Source organism: Muscardinus avellanarius (genome assembly GCF_963383645.1).
Source record: "Muscardinus avellanarius genome assembly, chromosome: 12".
Taxonomy (NCBI): Eukaryota; Metazoa; Chordata; class Mammalia; order Rodentia; family Gliridae; genus Muscardinus; species Muscardinus avellanarius.
The window spans coordinates 7,156,111-7,169,699 of record NC_137798.1 but is presented as its reverse complement, the minus strand read 5'-3'; the positions used below and the strand labels follow the sequence as shown (position 1 = coordinate 7,169,699).

Below are 13,589 nucleotides of genomic sequence, written 5' to 3'. Positions count from 1 at the left end.
TAAGATTATAAAATGTCTTACAGCTTATATTCTTTAGGAAATCTTAGGCCATGAATCTTCCAGCTAAAGATTACTTTACTGAGCGTTTACTGAGAATTGCAGAATAACTTCATAGGATATTCAGACTTTTATAATGTTTTTGTGTCACATCTGTGATTAGAACAAAGGATGAGTATGGACATAATGGTTGGAAATAGATATTAACTTTCCTGGATATTTATTTGTTGATTATAGCCATGGCATATTTTTGTGTGATTTCTCCTTACCACCACTCTTCTGTGGTGACCGTGCTTACTGACCATTTGTGTGAAGTGCTTTGAGAATTAAATGCCATTTTTTAGTTTTTCCTCCTTATTGCTTCCCGTCCAGTCTAATTTCAAGATGCTGGCTAGAGTTTAGACTTTTTGAAACTGCCTCTGCCGTCATAGTCAAACCAACTCTATGCCAATGAATAAAGAGTTAAAGATTATGGGACTGAGCTGCAGGCACAGCAGCTGAGTCAGGAAGCTGTTCAGCAGGCATGGGATTCAGGTTTTAAATCCCTGGCTATAAGTCAGGCGTGGTGGCGCACGCTCGTCATCCCAGCATTCGGGAGGCTGAGACTGGAGGATCGTGGTTCGATGCCAGCCTCAGCTACTTAGTGAGGCCCTTTGCAACGCAGTGAGACCCTGTTTCAAAATAAAGAATACAAAATAGGGCCAGGGGTATAGTTTGGAGGTCCAATGACGCTGGGTTCCATCCCCAGACCCCCCCCCCCCCACAAAAATCAATCAATCAGTCAATCAGTCAATCCCTGGCTGTGTTTTGATGTCAGTCCCAGAATCCAAATCTAAGTGTCTCGAGGCCTTGTGTCAGCACCACCACCTCGGCTGCGCTTGGGATGCAGGAGCTAGTTCAGAGTTGTATTATTTTTCTTCACTCACTTACCTTCGGTCCCAGAAATAACACTGGTGAATACCCAAGGGCAGTACACTGGTGCGTAGCTTGACGTTATCAGAGTATTAGTACTAATAGCAAGCCTGTTGTTAATCTACTTTCTTATGCGAAAAGAATCTTTACCATGGCATCATTCGCTCAGGAAGATAGTGAGTCGTTGATTCATGGAATTTAGCGGAAGCTAGACAACCTTTGTTAACAGTCTTATGAAAGATATCCTTGATTGGAACTTCAAGGCTTGTGTAAGTTCCCTCGATTTGGAGATTTTTGTGATTTTAGGTAACAGTAGATACCAAGGCACCCTAAAACATAAATCCTTCATTTCCGTAATTTTTTTTGCTGCACCCTCTGCCCCATGGTCTTTCACACTAACTGCCCATGATTCAGTCTTTTTCTTTCGATTTTCCTTTTTCCTCTTAGGGAGATTATACGAAGAAAAGCGGTCCTGGCGTTATACAAATTCCATCTCATCGCTCCGAACCAGGTCCAGCACATCCACGTTAAGTTTCGGAAGGCGCTTTGTGACAGAGACGTTGGGGTCATGGCCGCCTCTCTGCACATATACCTTAGGATGATTAAGGTACACTGGAAATTTCTTTAGAAAAATATGGTTATGGAAAGGAAAGAAACTTCAAGTATTTCAGTAAAATGCTCAATTAGAATTTTAGGCTGTTATTATTGACTCTAGTAGTTTATTCAGGTTCTTGATAATGAGTTGTAGGTATGTTACCAAATGGGACTTTTAAAATTCCTATTTTTTTTTAATTTACCAAAGAAATACGGCAGATGGAAGCTATGGGAGGTGATTTAAGCTTGCAGATTTGTGGTTTTTAAGTAGTAGTTCCCTTTTGTACAGCTTCATGGGATTCATTAACAGGCCGTAGAAGCCAGGAGAATGCATGGGGATTATGCCTGCCGTAGACTGCAGGATCGACTCCATACATTATTGCTGGTTAAGATGAGGAAAGAGAGTTGAATGGTTTGGTAAAATAATTTTTTTAAATGGTTATGATGGAAGCCGGGCGTGGTGGCGTGTGCTTGTAATCCCAGCATTTGGGAGGCTGAGACCAAAGGATCGCAGTTCGAGGACAGCCTCAGTCAGCTACCTAGTGAGGCCCTCCACAACTCAGTGAGACCTGGTTTCAAAATACAGACTAAAAAAATAGGGCAGGGGATGTAGCTCAGAGGTAGAATGGCCCTGGCTTCCATCCCCAGACCCGCAAAAGGAAAAAAAAAGGTTATGATGGGTTTGTACTAATTCATTCTCATTGTATTGCCAGAAGTATTTAAAATTATGTACCCCAGTGTCAAAATGAAATATCCTGTTGAACTCATTTAAAATGATAAAACCAAAGCTTATCTTCTATTATATGCATTGTGCTCTAAAGTAGTATGGTATAAATAGATACTCCATCAAGAACCTTATATTCCCTCTAACATTTACTAAAATTTGAGAGAGCTATTATTTCTCTCTCAAAGATTTGCCCTCGATACACAATGAAAATTACAGCGAATAATCTAAAGTTCATTCTAAGGAGTATATATTTGACTTTCTCAGTCTAATAGATTAGTCAAGATTTTCTCATTCAGAAATGGAAATATGTTTATATCCTATGTAGCTAATTAAATTTTAATCGGCAGCTCACTGATTTGGTAGGGCTGGCTTTTAATGTTTAAATAGTCTTGACTGAGAGCCGGGCGTGGTGGTGCACGCTTGTAATCCCAGCATTTGGGAGGCTGAGACCGGAGGATTGTGGTTCAAGGACAGCCTCAGCTACTTATGCCCTTTGCAACTCAGTGAGACCTGGTTTCAAAATAAAGAAAAAAAAAATAGGGCAGGGGGTGTAGCTCGGAGGTTGAATGCCCCTGGGTTCCATCCCCAGACCCACAAAAACAACAAAACAAAACAAAACAAAAAAACATCGTCTTGACTGTGCTTTTCTATGAAAATGAGCTTAACTCATTTACTTACAGGAGATCGCTTACACACAGAGTTCAGAGATTGCAAACAGGCCTTGATTTTCGTCCAAAATAGAGATATTACTTTTTGCTTTGATCGCTTGCATTGGCTCTTAAGGATTCTAGCTTGTATAATTACAAGAACTTTTGAAATGTTTGGAGTTTCCTCATGCTATGGATTATTTCGAGGAGAGTAGAGTATTGCTTCAGTAAATGTGAATGTGAGCTTCCAAGCGAGCGTGTTTCAAATTAGGTTCTTTGTAACATTTCAACCAGGCCTCTTATCGGTGAGAATACTTTATTATTAACATGAAATTGCTTTTGTCTTTTGGATGCAGGAGAATCCATCTGGCTATAAAGACTTGACGGGGAGTTTTGTAACCATTTTAAAGCAAGTCGTTGGAGGGAAACTCCAAGTAGATTTCAGTTACCACAGTGTGCCAGCGCCGTGGTTACAGATTCAGCTCTTGAGAATACTGGGGCTTCTAGGAAAAGATGACCAGAGGTAAACTCTTGTGAGTAGTTCCTTGTTGACCGTACACTCTAGTCACCTAGAAGCTTCCTGATAAGCCAGATTCAGCCATTGCTTCGGCGTGGTAAAGGAACCGCGTAAGAATGCACAGGTGCCCGCAGGTGGCTGCTCTCCCCCTGGCCCTGCTGCCCCACGTGAGCGCTCCCCGAGGTGCAGTCTCTTCTGTGGAGCTTGCTCGCTCATTCCGATAGAGGCCGCGGAACTTCCTGCGCGGGGCTGGTCAGTGCTTTGGGCACGATGGCCGTGTGCTGTGTGTCTGCGGCTGATACTCAGCTCAGCTGTTGCAGGGTCAAAGCAGCCTAGAGTTACCCAAACGAACAAGCATGGCTATGTTTCAGAATACTCTTTTGGTACTCAGGTTTGAATCCAGCAGCATCCTACTTCTGAGCTACACCCCCAGCCCTTTTTATTTATGTATTTTGTTGTTGTTGTTGTTGTTGTTGTTGGTACTGGGGTTCCTAGAAGCCCTTCTACCTCCGGGCTACACTCCCAGACCTATTTTTATACTTTTTTATTTGGAAACAGGGTCTCTTAAGCCAGCGCGGCTGGCTTCGAACCTGCGAGATCCTCCTGTCTCCGCCTCCCAAGCGCGGGGATTACAAGCGTGCGCCACCACGCCCGGCTATTTATGTATGTTTTTGAAACAGAGCCCAGCTAAGTGGCGGAGGCTGGCTTCAATCCCGTGATCCTTCGGTTTCGGCTTTCTAGGCACTGGAGTTATAGGTGTGTGCCACCACACCCAGCTGAGTGCCTCACTGTTGAAGAACATTTTTGTGAATCATTCTTTCAGGGAATAACATATGTTAAGCTTTTTATGGGTATCTTTCTAAATATGTATATTTTTGGTAACTTGAAATTTGGCATACTTTTTCAAACTTATGAACTTTATTTATTTTTTTATTTTTATTTTTTTGGTGGTACTGGGGTTCCTGGAAGCCCTTCTACCTCTGGGCTACACTCCCAGACCTATTTTATACTTTTTTTTAATGTGGAAACAGGGTCTCTTAAGCCAGCGCGGCTGGCTTCAAACCTGCGGGATCCTCCTGTCTCCGCCTCCCAAGCGCAGGGATTGCAAGCGTGCGCCACCATGCCCGGCCTCAAACTTACGAACTTTAAAAATTCCAAGAATAGTGCCAGGAGGCCCCTCATGCCCTGGCCCTGGATGCCATGACCTGCCTACATTTGCTTCGCCATTCTTCTGTGTGTGTGCATACATACTGTTTTTATTTAAAAGTTTTTTTTCTATTTTAGAGCAAGTCAGATTACATTTTAGTTTTTTGAGAGCAAGGATCTTGGCTTGAGTTCCTGATATGTTTATGTTAAAAAAATATTTGCAGTCCAGTGACCCACTGCTTGGGAGGCTGAGACAGGAGGATCACAGGTTCAAGGTTCAAGACCAGCCTCAGCAATTTAGCAAAACCTTTAGCCACATAGCAACATCCCTTTTCTTTCTTTCTTTCTTTTTTATTTTTTTTTATGTTGTAGTACTGGGGATTGAACCCAAGGGCATTCTACCTCCAAGCTACACCCCCAGCCCTATTTTTTATTCTTTATTTTGAAACAGGGTCTCACTGAGTTGCAAAGGGCCTCCCTAAGTAGCTGAGGCTGGCTGTGAACTATAATCCTCCTGTCTCAGCCTCCCGAATGCTGGGTTTATCAGTAGTGTGTGCCATCACGCCTGGCGCAAGACCCTTTTTCTTTCTTTCTTTTTTTTTTATTTGGGGTGGAACCCAGGGGCTTTTCTACCTCTGGGCTATACTCCCAGACCTATTTTATATTTTATTTGGAAACAGGGTCTCACTAAGTTGCTGAGAGCCTCACTTAGTAGCTGAGGCTGGCTTTGAACCTGTGCGATCCTCCTGTTTCAGCCTCCCAAGCGCGGGATTACAAGCGTGCGCCACCACGCCCAGCTCAAGACCCTTTTTCAAAAAAACAAAAAATAAAAAATGGTCTGCGATACAGTTCAGAAGTAGAATGCCTCTTAGGTTTAGCCCCTAGTGACAGGCAAACACACACACACACACACACACACACACATGCACGCTGCTAATCAGTGTTCCAACCACATAGATGTGGTTCCCTTCTATGTAGCAGGGTACATTTATGTTCTGATTTACTGGCCTGACTTTTCGAAGGGACCGTGCTCGAGGCTGTTCTAGAAGTCCGTCATCGGCTTCATGTCAGCATCCGTTTCCCCTGCGAGTTCCTGAGCAGTGCCTACTGGACTGTGTCACTTTTCGCTATTCCTTTGTTACCTTTTTTCTTGTTTTTGAATCTCCACTTTTGATGGGAGCTTGGAGTGAAAACCTGGAAGTGAGGGAGCAGACTTACACATTCGAAATGCTTGTTCTAGCTGGGCGTGGTGACGTGCTTGCCTCAGCTGCTGGCGAGGCCTCTGCAACTCAGTGAGACCCTGTTTCAAATTAAGAATAAAAAATAGGGCTGGGCGAGCTGGCGCACGCTTGTAATCCCAGCATTCGGGAGGCTGAGACCGGAGGATGGCGGTTCAAGGACAGCCTCAGCTACTTAGGCCCTTTGCAACTCAGTGAGACTCCATTTCAAAATAAAGAATAAAAAATAGGGATGGGGGTGTAGCTTGAAGATAGAATGTCCCTGGGTTCCATCCCTAGTACCGAAAAAAAAAAAAAAACATATATATATAATAAAAATAGGGCTGGGGGTGGAGCTCAGGGGTAGAATGCCCCCGGGTTCCATCCTCAGTACCACACACACACACACACACACACACACACACACACACACACACGAAATACTTGTTCTAGTCATATCTTACTTTATGTAGGATATAATCCTTTCCTAGTTCAAGGTCTTCAGAATTCTGTTGCAGATCACCGTTCAGATTCCTGCATTGTGCTTTACTGAGCTCACAAAGACTTACTGTCTCCGGATGTAAGAGAAAGTGACTTTGTAGGCACTGAGTAAACACTCAACTCACTGAGTCCTTATCTCCCTCCTCTGCTCACAGATGGATTGGGGAGCAAATCCAAAGACCCTGGGATATGATGTCTTTCCCTTCAGGGAGCTCAGCCGAGCTGCCTAGGCCAGGGAAGTGAGCGAATAGACGGGCCTCTCTCTAATGTTGTAAGACATTGGGATGTTTTGTCCATTGTGGCCCGAAGCTAATATATTTTCTGTTAACATACGTCATTTTATAACAGGATTCTAAAGGTTTTAATTGAAAAAAGAAGCTTCCTGGACAAGTCTTCTGTGCGTGTTGGATGCCTTCCCGTGTGGTACAGCATCATGCTTCTTGGGTTATTCATGTTGCTCAGTCATTTCCACGCTCCATGCGCTTTCTCACGACTCTTAAGCCAGACTCTGCTTTTAAAACTGAGAAACTTATAACTAGGTTTCTGGGGGTATTAGTTGGAAGAAATGCTTACCCAATAAAATGAGCAATTTTAGAATGAGAATGTGGTTCTCGATGCTCGTCATAGGATATTTTTACTTCCGTCAAAACAGGATGGAAGTAAATGCGCTTAAAATTGAATTTTCTAGTTCTGTATTTGAAAAAGACACATTTTGTGAAAGATATAATATTCATGGTATCTAATTTAGACAGCCCCAGATTATTTTGATATTTTTGTTTGTTTTCCAGCATGGTCTCTCTGTAAGACCACTGCATGTAACATATGTTGCTGGTATTTCTTTTTCATTAGTGCCTTCTGATTTTATAAAACATAAAAATACCAGCTGATTTCACATTGGCCTCTTGGAGAGGATTTTTCTCGTGGAAGCCTTCTGAGGCTTCATAAGCACTGGTTGTTTTAAGAACCTCAACTATTACAGGGATTGTAGTTATACAAACATATGAGCAGTACAAGCCTATTGATTTCACAAAATGTATTTCTTTCTTTTTAATATAAGTGAAAGTTAAAATTTATTATGAAGAACCTGGTTGCTTCTCAGGGAAAGACTAGTATTTGGAGATTTCTAAAACAACACACTGGTCATAAAATATAATAAGGCAGATAGTACACTGTCTAGAATAATCTGGATATATGAGCTATGACTGTAGTGACTTAAAACAGGTGGAAATATTTTGTTGCCAAGAAGATTAAAAAAGATAGTGTGTTTGATCAAACAGTCTGATTAGTAAGCTAGGACAGGCGAGGAGAGAGCCGACTGATGGGGCAGCTTTGATGAAGCAGGAAGATCCGCTCATGGGAAGAGCACATGGAATCTTTTAGAAGTGGGACTTGTATACATTCACCGTAAAATGAATTTCTTTCATTTCTCTTCTGTAGATCCTCATTTTTAAAGAGAGAGAAGTTTGACAAACTGTGTTTTATTGGGTTAGAATACTATAATTCTACTGCAAATAAAATATCTTTTAAACAGGACAAGTGAATTAATGTATGATGTTCTTGATGAATCCTTACGGAGAGCCGAGTTAAATCACAATGTCACGTATGGTAGGTAACACGTGTGCATGCTGCTTTAATTACTAATGGTGTTTTTAGTATTGTCGCTAAACCTATGATAGACTACCATAAATTCTAATAATTATAGGCATTTATTTTGAGGCATTTCTTTAGTAATGGTAGTAATTTGAAATTACGATATTTTCTAAATGTGGACCTAAATTCATGAGCCTGTCTTTTTATTGAAAACATTTATCAAATATCTAACTGACTGTGAAGGTAACTCAGTAAGTCTGTTGCATGTTAAGTACATCAGTCAGCTAGTTGTCAAATGTTTATTAAGTTTCCGTTATTCCTCAGGTATTGTGCATGGTGCTTGGAGCACAGCTGTGAATTAAAAAATATTATCTTTTTTTTTGTGTGTGGGTCTGAGGATGGAACCCAGGGGCATTTGACCTCCAAGCTACACCCCCTGCCCTATTTTTTTTTATTCTTTATTTTGGAACAGGGTCTCACTGAGTTGCAGAGGGCCTCACTAAGTAGCTGAGGCTGTCCACGAACCGTGATCCTCCAGTCTCAGCCTCCCGAATGCTGGGATTACAAGCGGGCGCCACCACTCCCGGCTAAAACAGTGTTATCTTGAGGCTTACATACTAGATAGATGGAAAGAGATAGGTTCTGTCAATGTTACAGAAAATTATTACCAGGTTCAGTGGTAAAATACAGGAGCTGGTCTTAGGTGAGCGTAGAACAAGGAAGATTTTCCTGGGAAGTGGCACTTGAGAAGACTCTGGAGATGAGTAGGATATGGATTATAGACGTAGAATAATAGCATACTGTTTTGCAATGAGATAAAAATTGTGTATGATTTCAGAAAGTAACTTAGTGATAGGTAAGAGTAAGTGGAGGGAGGAGGGTGGACAGTTGAGAAAATAACCCAAAACCTTCCAGCCAGAGAGAGGAACTGTTCCTTTTTGATCACTCTGAGCAAGCTCGATGAAGAAATTGAGATTTTTGGAGGTATTTATAAGGTGGAGGTAAAACTGTTTCCATTTTGCATGCTTTGGAAGAGATTAGTAGAAGAGGCACTAAAATCTATCTCAAGTGAGAAGGCCTTCCGCAGTCAGGTAGAGTAGAGCCGTCCCTCTCTATCTAGGAGTGGTTAGAGCTGGGTCGATCCACGCCCCACTCAGGATACTGCGTTTCCTGGGTGTTCAAGTTCCTTACGCGAGCGGCATAGTATTTGTGTGTAACTTACACACACGCTCCCACACGCTTCAAATCATCTCTGGAGACTTATTTTATACAGTATAAATGTTATGTAAGTAGTTATACTATATTGTTTAAGAAATGACAAGGAGAATCTCACATGTTCAATACAGATGCTTTTTTTTTTTTTAAGTATTTTTGATGTGCGTTTGGTTGCAGTCAGACACAGAAGCACGGCGTGGACTTGCCCGCCGCACCGTGGGGCAGCGGGGGCGGGCGGCACCTGTAAACTGTGTGTGTTTAAGGGCAGTGTAGGGGACACCAGGAGCAGAAATCCAGCTTGTTTTACTGAAATGCAAAGTGTGTGATAGATACGCTGTAGAAATATAGAGAAAGGATTGAACGCACGAGACATGAGACCAGTACGGGAAAAATAATGTATATTGTAGTGAATTGGGGAAAAAAAATCTCTCTCCATATATGTTTGTCCTGCTGGGGATCGAGCCCGGGGCTGCCCTCCCTCGAGCTACATCTTCAGCCCTTTTTGTTTTTATTTTGAGGCAGGGTCTTGCCGAGTTGTGCAGGCTGTCCTCAACTTGTGATCCTTCTGCCCTGGCCTCTGAGCAGCTGTGATTGAGGCATGCACCATCACATCCTACTAGAATAATAAATTTTGAAGGATAGATTTATATTTTGTATGTATAAATGGGTGCTTTATTCATTTGTTCAACCTGTGTGGTTTTTTTTTTGTTTGTTTGTTTTGTTTTGCGGGTCTGGGGATGGAACCTAGGGGCATTCTATCTCTGAGCTACAGCCCCTGCCCTATTTTTTATTCTGTATTTTGAAACAGAGTCTCACTAAGTTGCGGAGGGCCTCATTAGTGAGGCTGTGTCAGTGAGACCCTGTCTCAAACTAAAGAATAAAAAATAGGGATGGGGCATAGCTTGGAGGTAGAATGTCCCTGGGTTCCATCCCCAGTACTAAAAAAAAAAAATTTTTTTCCTTTGAGTTTAACCCACCCTAAAATATAAAAATAAAATGAGTATCTTCAATACTAGAACTGTATTAATTTTTAATCTATTACATTTTACTCAGTATTTGGATTGGGACTTGGGCTGTTACAGAAGGCCAAACAAAGTCCGCGCTGTGAGTCAGAGGCCTCAGAGCGTGGTACTCACCACTGCGTCAGGGTGTGGCCGAGTGGCTCTTTCCATGGGGAAAGGGCTTGGCTGCAGGTGGGGCCACTAAGTTTATCTCCAAGTCATTTATGGCTAGGGAGACTAATAATAACTTTCATTTTGAACTATTAATTTTTCCTATGCCAGTATCTCAGGAATCTTAGGAATAGCTCAGTATTAAAAATAAAATGTCAGGTGGGTGATGGCAGGCTTTTTTTCTTTAAAGAAAAGATTGGAGCTGGGCATGGTGGTGCACACTTGTAATCCCAGTCCTTGAGAGGCTGAGACAGGAGGATCACAGGTTTATGACCAGCATCGGCTACTTAGTGAGGCCCTCTGCAACTTAGTGAGACCTCTTTTCAAAATAAAGAATAAAAAAACAGGGCTGGGGGTGTAATTAAGAGATAGAATGCCCTTGGGTTCCATCCCCAGTACAAAACTAAAAAAAGATTATTAGGATGGAAAGCAGCATGTTTTTTTTTTAAAATCTTACTTAGAACTCATGATAGTTTAGGGTTTGGCAAACTTCTTTCAAAAGATGGTTGGGAGAGTCTGGCGTGGTGGCGCACGCTTGTAACCCCAGCATTCGGGAGGCTGAGACTGGAGGATCACTGTTCGCAGACAGCCTCAGCTACTTAGTGAGGCCCTTTGCAACTCAGTGAGACCCTGTTTCAAAATAAAGAATAAAAATAGGGCCGGGGGTGTAGCTTGGAGGTAGAATGCCCCTGGGTTCCATCCCCAGTATAAAAAAAAAAAAAAAAAGTACAAGAAACTATCCTCAAGGTTATTTTTTTTTTTAAAGAAGTAGCATAAAGATTTTGAATGGCGACTCTATCTTTGAAATAAATGTTAGAACATCCTAAAATGATTATATTGAAATAAACTACGTATATGGTGTTGGTGTGTAAGTGGTAGAAACTGCTTGAGAATAAACGTGTGTGTGTGTGTGTGTGTGTGTGTGTGTGTGTGTGTGTGTGTGTTACTGAAGACAGGACTCGGGGGCATTCTACCTCCGAGCTGCACCCCCGGCCCTACTGTTTATTTGGAAATGGCCGCGCTAAGCTGCAGAGGGCCTCGCTGAGTTGCCGAGGCTGGCTTCAAACCTGTGACCTTCCTGGCTCAGCCTCTGGAGTACTTGGGATTACAGGTGTGCGTAAACGATTTGAAAGCATTCAAGGAGCGTTGGAGAGATGTCCTTACACAGGAATTGAACACATCTCTGTGTGTTCAGTAAATGTGAACTCCCGGAGGGCAGGGCTTCCTGTCTGCTTCCCTCGTTGCTGTAGCCGTGGTACTCATACCGTGTCCGGCACGCAGGAGGTGTTCAGTAAATAATTGTGCATAAGTGAATGTCTCATTCTTACCCATTACATATAATTCTTTTTAAATAGTACTGTGGAAACTTAATCCTAATGACTGCTAAAGTCTGAAAATAGTAAAGGTTGTTTCTTTGAAAATTTTTATAAGTAAGATTTTTGACTAAAACTGCTTTTTTAATTTGTTTTTTATTATACATTCTGCACAGATATGTTTCTTTGTTGTGACTTAATAGGATGCCTTCCATTTCCGTATTTTCTTTCTCTAGCTATTCTGTTTGAATGCGTACACACAGTCTATTCTATTTATCCTAAGTCAGAATTACTTGAGAAGGCCGCCAAGTGCATTGGAAAGTTTGTTCTGTCACCTAAAATAAATCTCAAGTATTTAGGTAAGGCAGTCGTTCTTTCGATGGCAATTATATAGAGTTTTTGGAATTTGCTAGGTACGTGTTTCAAGGCACCTCATAGGATGCCCTCTTTGTTTCTAGGACTGAAGGCGCTTACCTATGTTATTCAGCAGGATCCTACCCTGGCTCTCCAACACCAGATGACAATAATTGAATGCTTAGACCATCCCGATCCTATTATTAAAAGAGAGGTAAACTGGTAGTTTGAATAGTGTATCTGAAGCATTAAAAATTTTAAATTTTTGTTAGCATCCTGGAGAGAGATCGAGGGGTTAGGCAGAATATATACGTGTATTTTAGCTTTTATATATCTTTAATTCTTTTTTTTTTTTAATGGTACTGGGGATGGAACCCAAAGGCATTCTCCCTCTGACCTACATACCCAGCCCTACTGTATTATTTTGAAGCCGTCTCTTCCTAGATCGCCGAGGGTCTCACTGAGTTGCTGAGACTGGCCTTTGCAGCACTGGGGTAATAGGAACGCGTCACCAACTTGGCCATGGTTCACTCTTTTTTTTTTTTTTTTTTTTTTTGGTGGTCCTGGGGTTCCTGGAAGCCCTTCTACCTCCGGGCTACACTCCCAGACACCTTTTTTTTTTAATATTTTTATTTGGAAACAGGGTCTCTGAAGCCAGAGAGGCTGGCTTCGAACCTGCGCAATCCTCCTGTCTCCGCCTCCCAAGCGCAGGGATTACAAGCGTGCGCCACCACGCCCGGCAACCACAATTCACTCTTTGACAGTAGTTTTCCTTTTTCTTTTTGATGGGGCTGGGGGTTGCAGCAGGATCTCATGCATATTAGGCAAGCGCTTTCTCACTGAGCTGTACCTCCAACTCTTTTCTGATTTTGAAATGGTTTCCCTTAGTTACCCAGGCTGGTCTTAGGTTAGCCGTCCTCCCGCCTCAGCCTCCGTAGTAGCTGGGATTACTGGGTCACTGTGCTACCCGCTGCCACACCAGCTGGTTTTTACTTAGCTTAAACTTTTTAAAGTTAAAATTTGCATTTCTTGATCACATAAAAATAGAACAGTCAACTGTTATAAACAGATACGTATCATATTTATTAGTGTTATCGTGTATAGTTTTATAATACTGTTTTTATTTTTCTTCCTTAAATAGACCCTGGAACTTCTTTACAGGATTACCAATGCGCAGAATGTAACAGTTATTGTCCAGAAAATGCTTGAATATTTATATCAGAGCAAAGAAGAGTATATCATTGTCAACTTGGTTGGTAAAATAGCTGAGCTGGCAGAGAAATATCCTTTGCATGGCCCATGAGTCATAAAATACCTTTAGTTATACAATAACTTTGAATGCTTATTATAAATATGGTTACTTGCAAGCCGAGTTCAGAAACTCATCAATAGCCCAGGTGTGGACGCGCACACTTGCAATCCCAGTACCCAGGCTGAGACAGGAGGATCGCAGGTTTGTGGCCAGCCTCGGCTACTTAGTGAGGCCCTCTGCAACTTAGTGAGACTCTGTTTCAAAATAAAGAAGAAAAAATAGGGATGAGGATGTAGCTTGGAGGTAGCATACCCCCAGATTCAATACCCAGTACTGCAAAAAAAAAAAAAAAAAAAAAAAAGACACAAAAATACCTCATCGATAACTTGTATTCTTGATATTTAAGCCCTTCATTGTCAAAAACTGGAACTGGCA

At 41.9% G+C, this 13,589-nt stretch overlaps 1 protein-coding gene across 1 annotated transcript in view; it reads left to right on the top strand.

Annotated features, from left to right (window-relative positions):
- The window catches only part of AP4E1 (adaptor related protein complex 4 subunit epsilon 1), a gene marked incomplete at both ends in the record, with an annotated part of 54,358 nt that overhangs the window by 11,521 nt on the left and 29,248 nt on the right, over nucleotides 1-13,589 (top strand). The window contains 6 exons of the mRNA XM_080706940.1: nucleotides 1,357-1,516; nucleotides 3,234-3,400; nucleotides 7,790-7,863; nucleotides 11,785-11,907; nucleotides 12,007-12,116; nucleotides 13,044-13,183. Coding sequence (XP_080563066.1) covers nucleotides 1,357-1,516; nucleotides 3,234-3,400; nucleotides 7,790-7,863; nucleotides 11,785-11,907; nucleotides 12,007-12,116; nucleotides 13,044-13,183 — 774 coding nt within the window. The remainder of the gene's footprint in view (nucleotides 1-1,356; nucleotides 1,517-3,233; nucleotides 3,401-7,789; nucleotides 7,864-11,784; nucleotides 11,908-12,006; nucleotides 12,117-13,043; nucleotides 13,184-13,589) is intronic.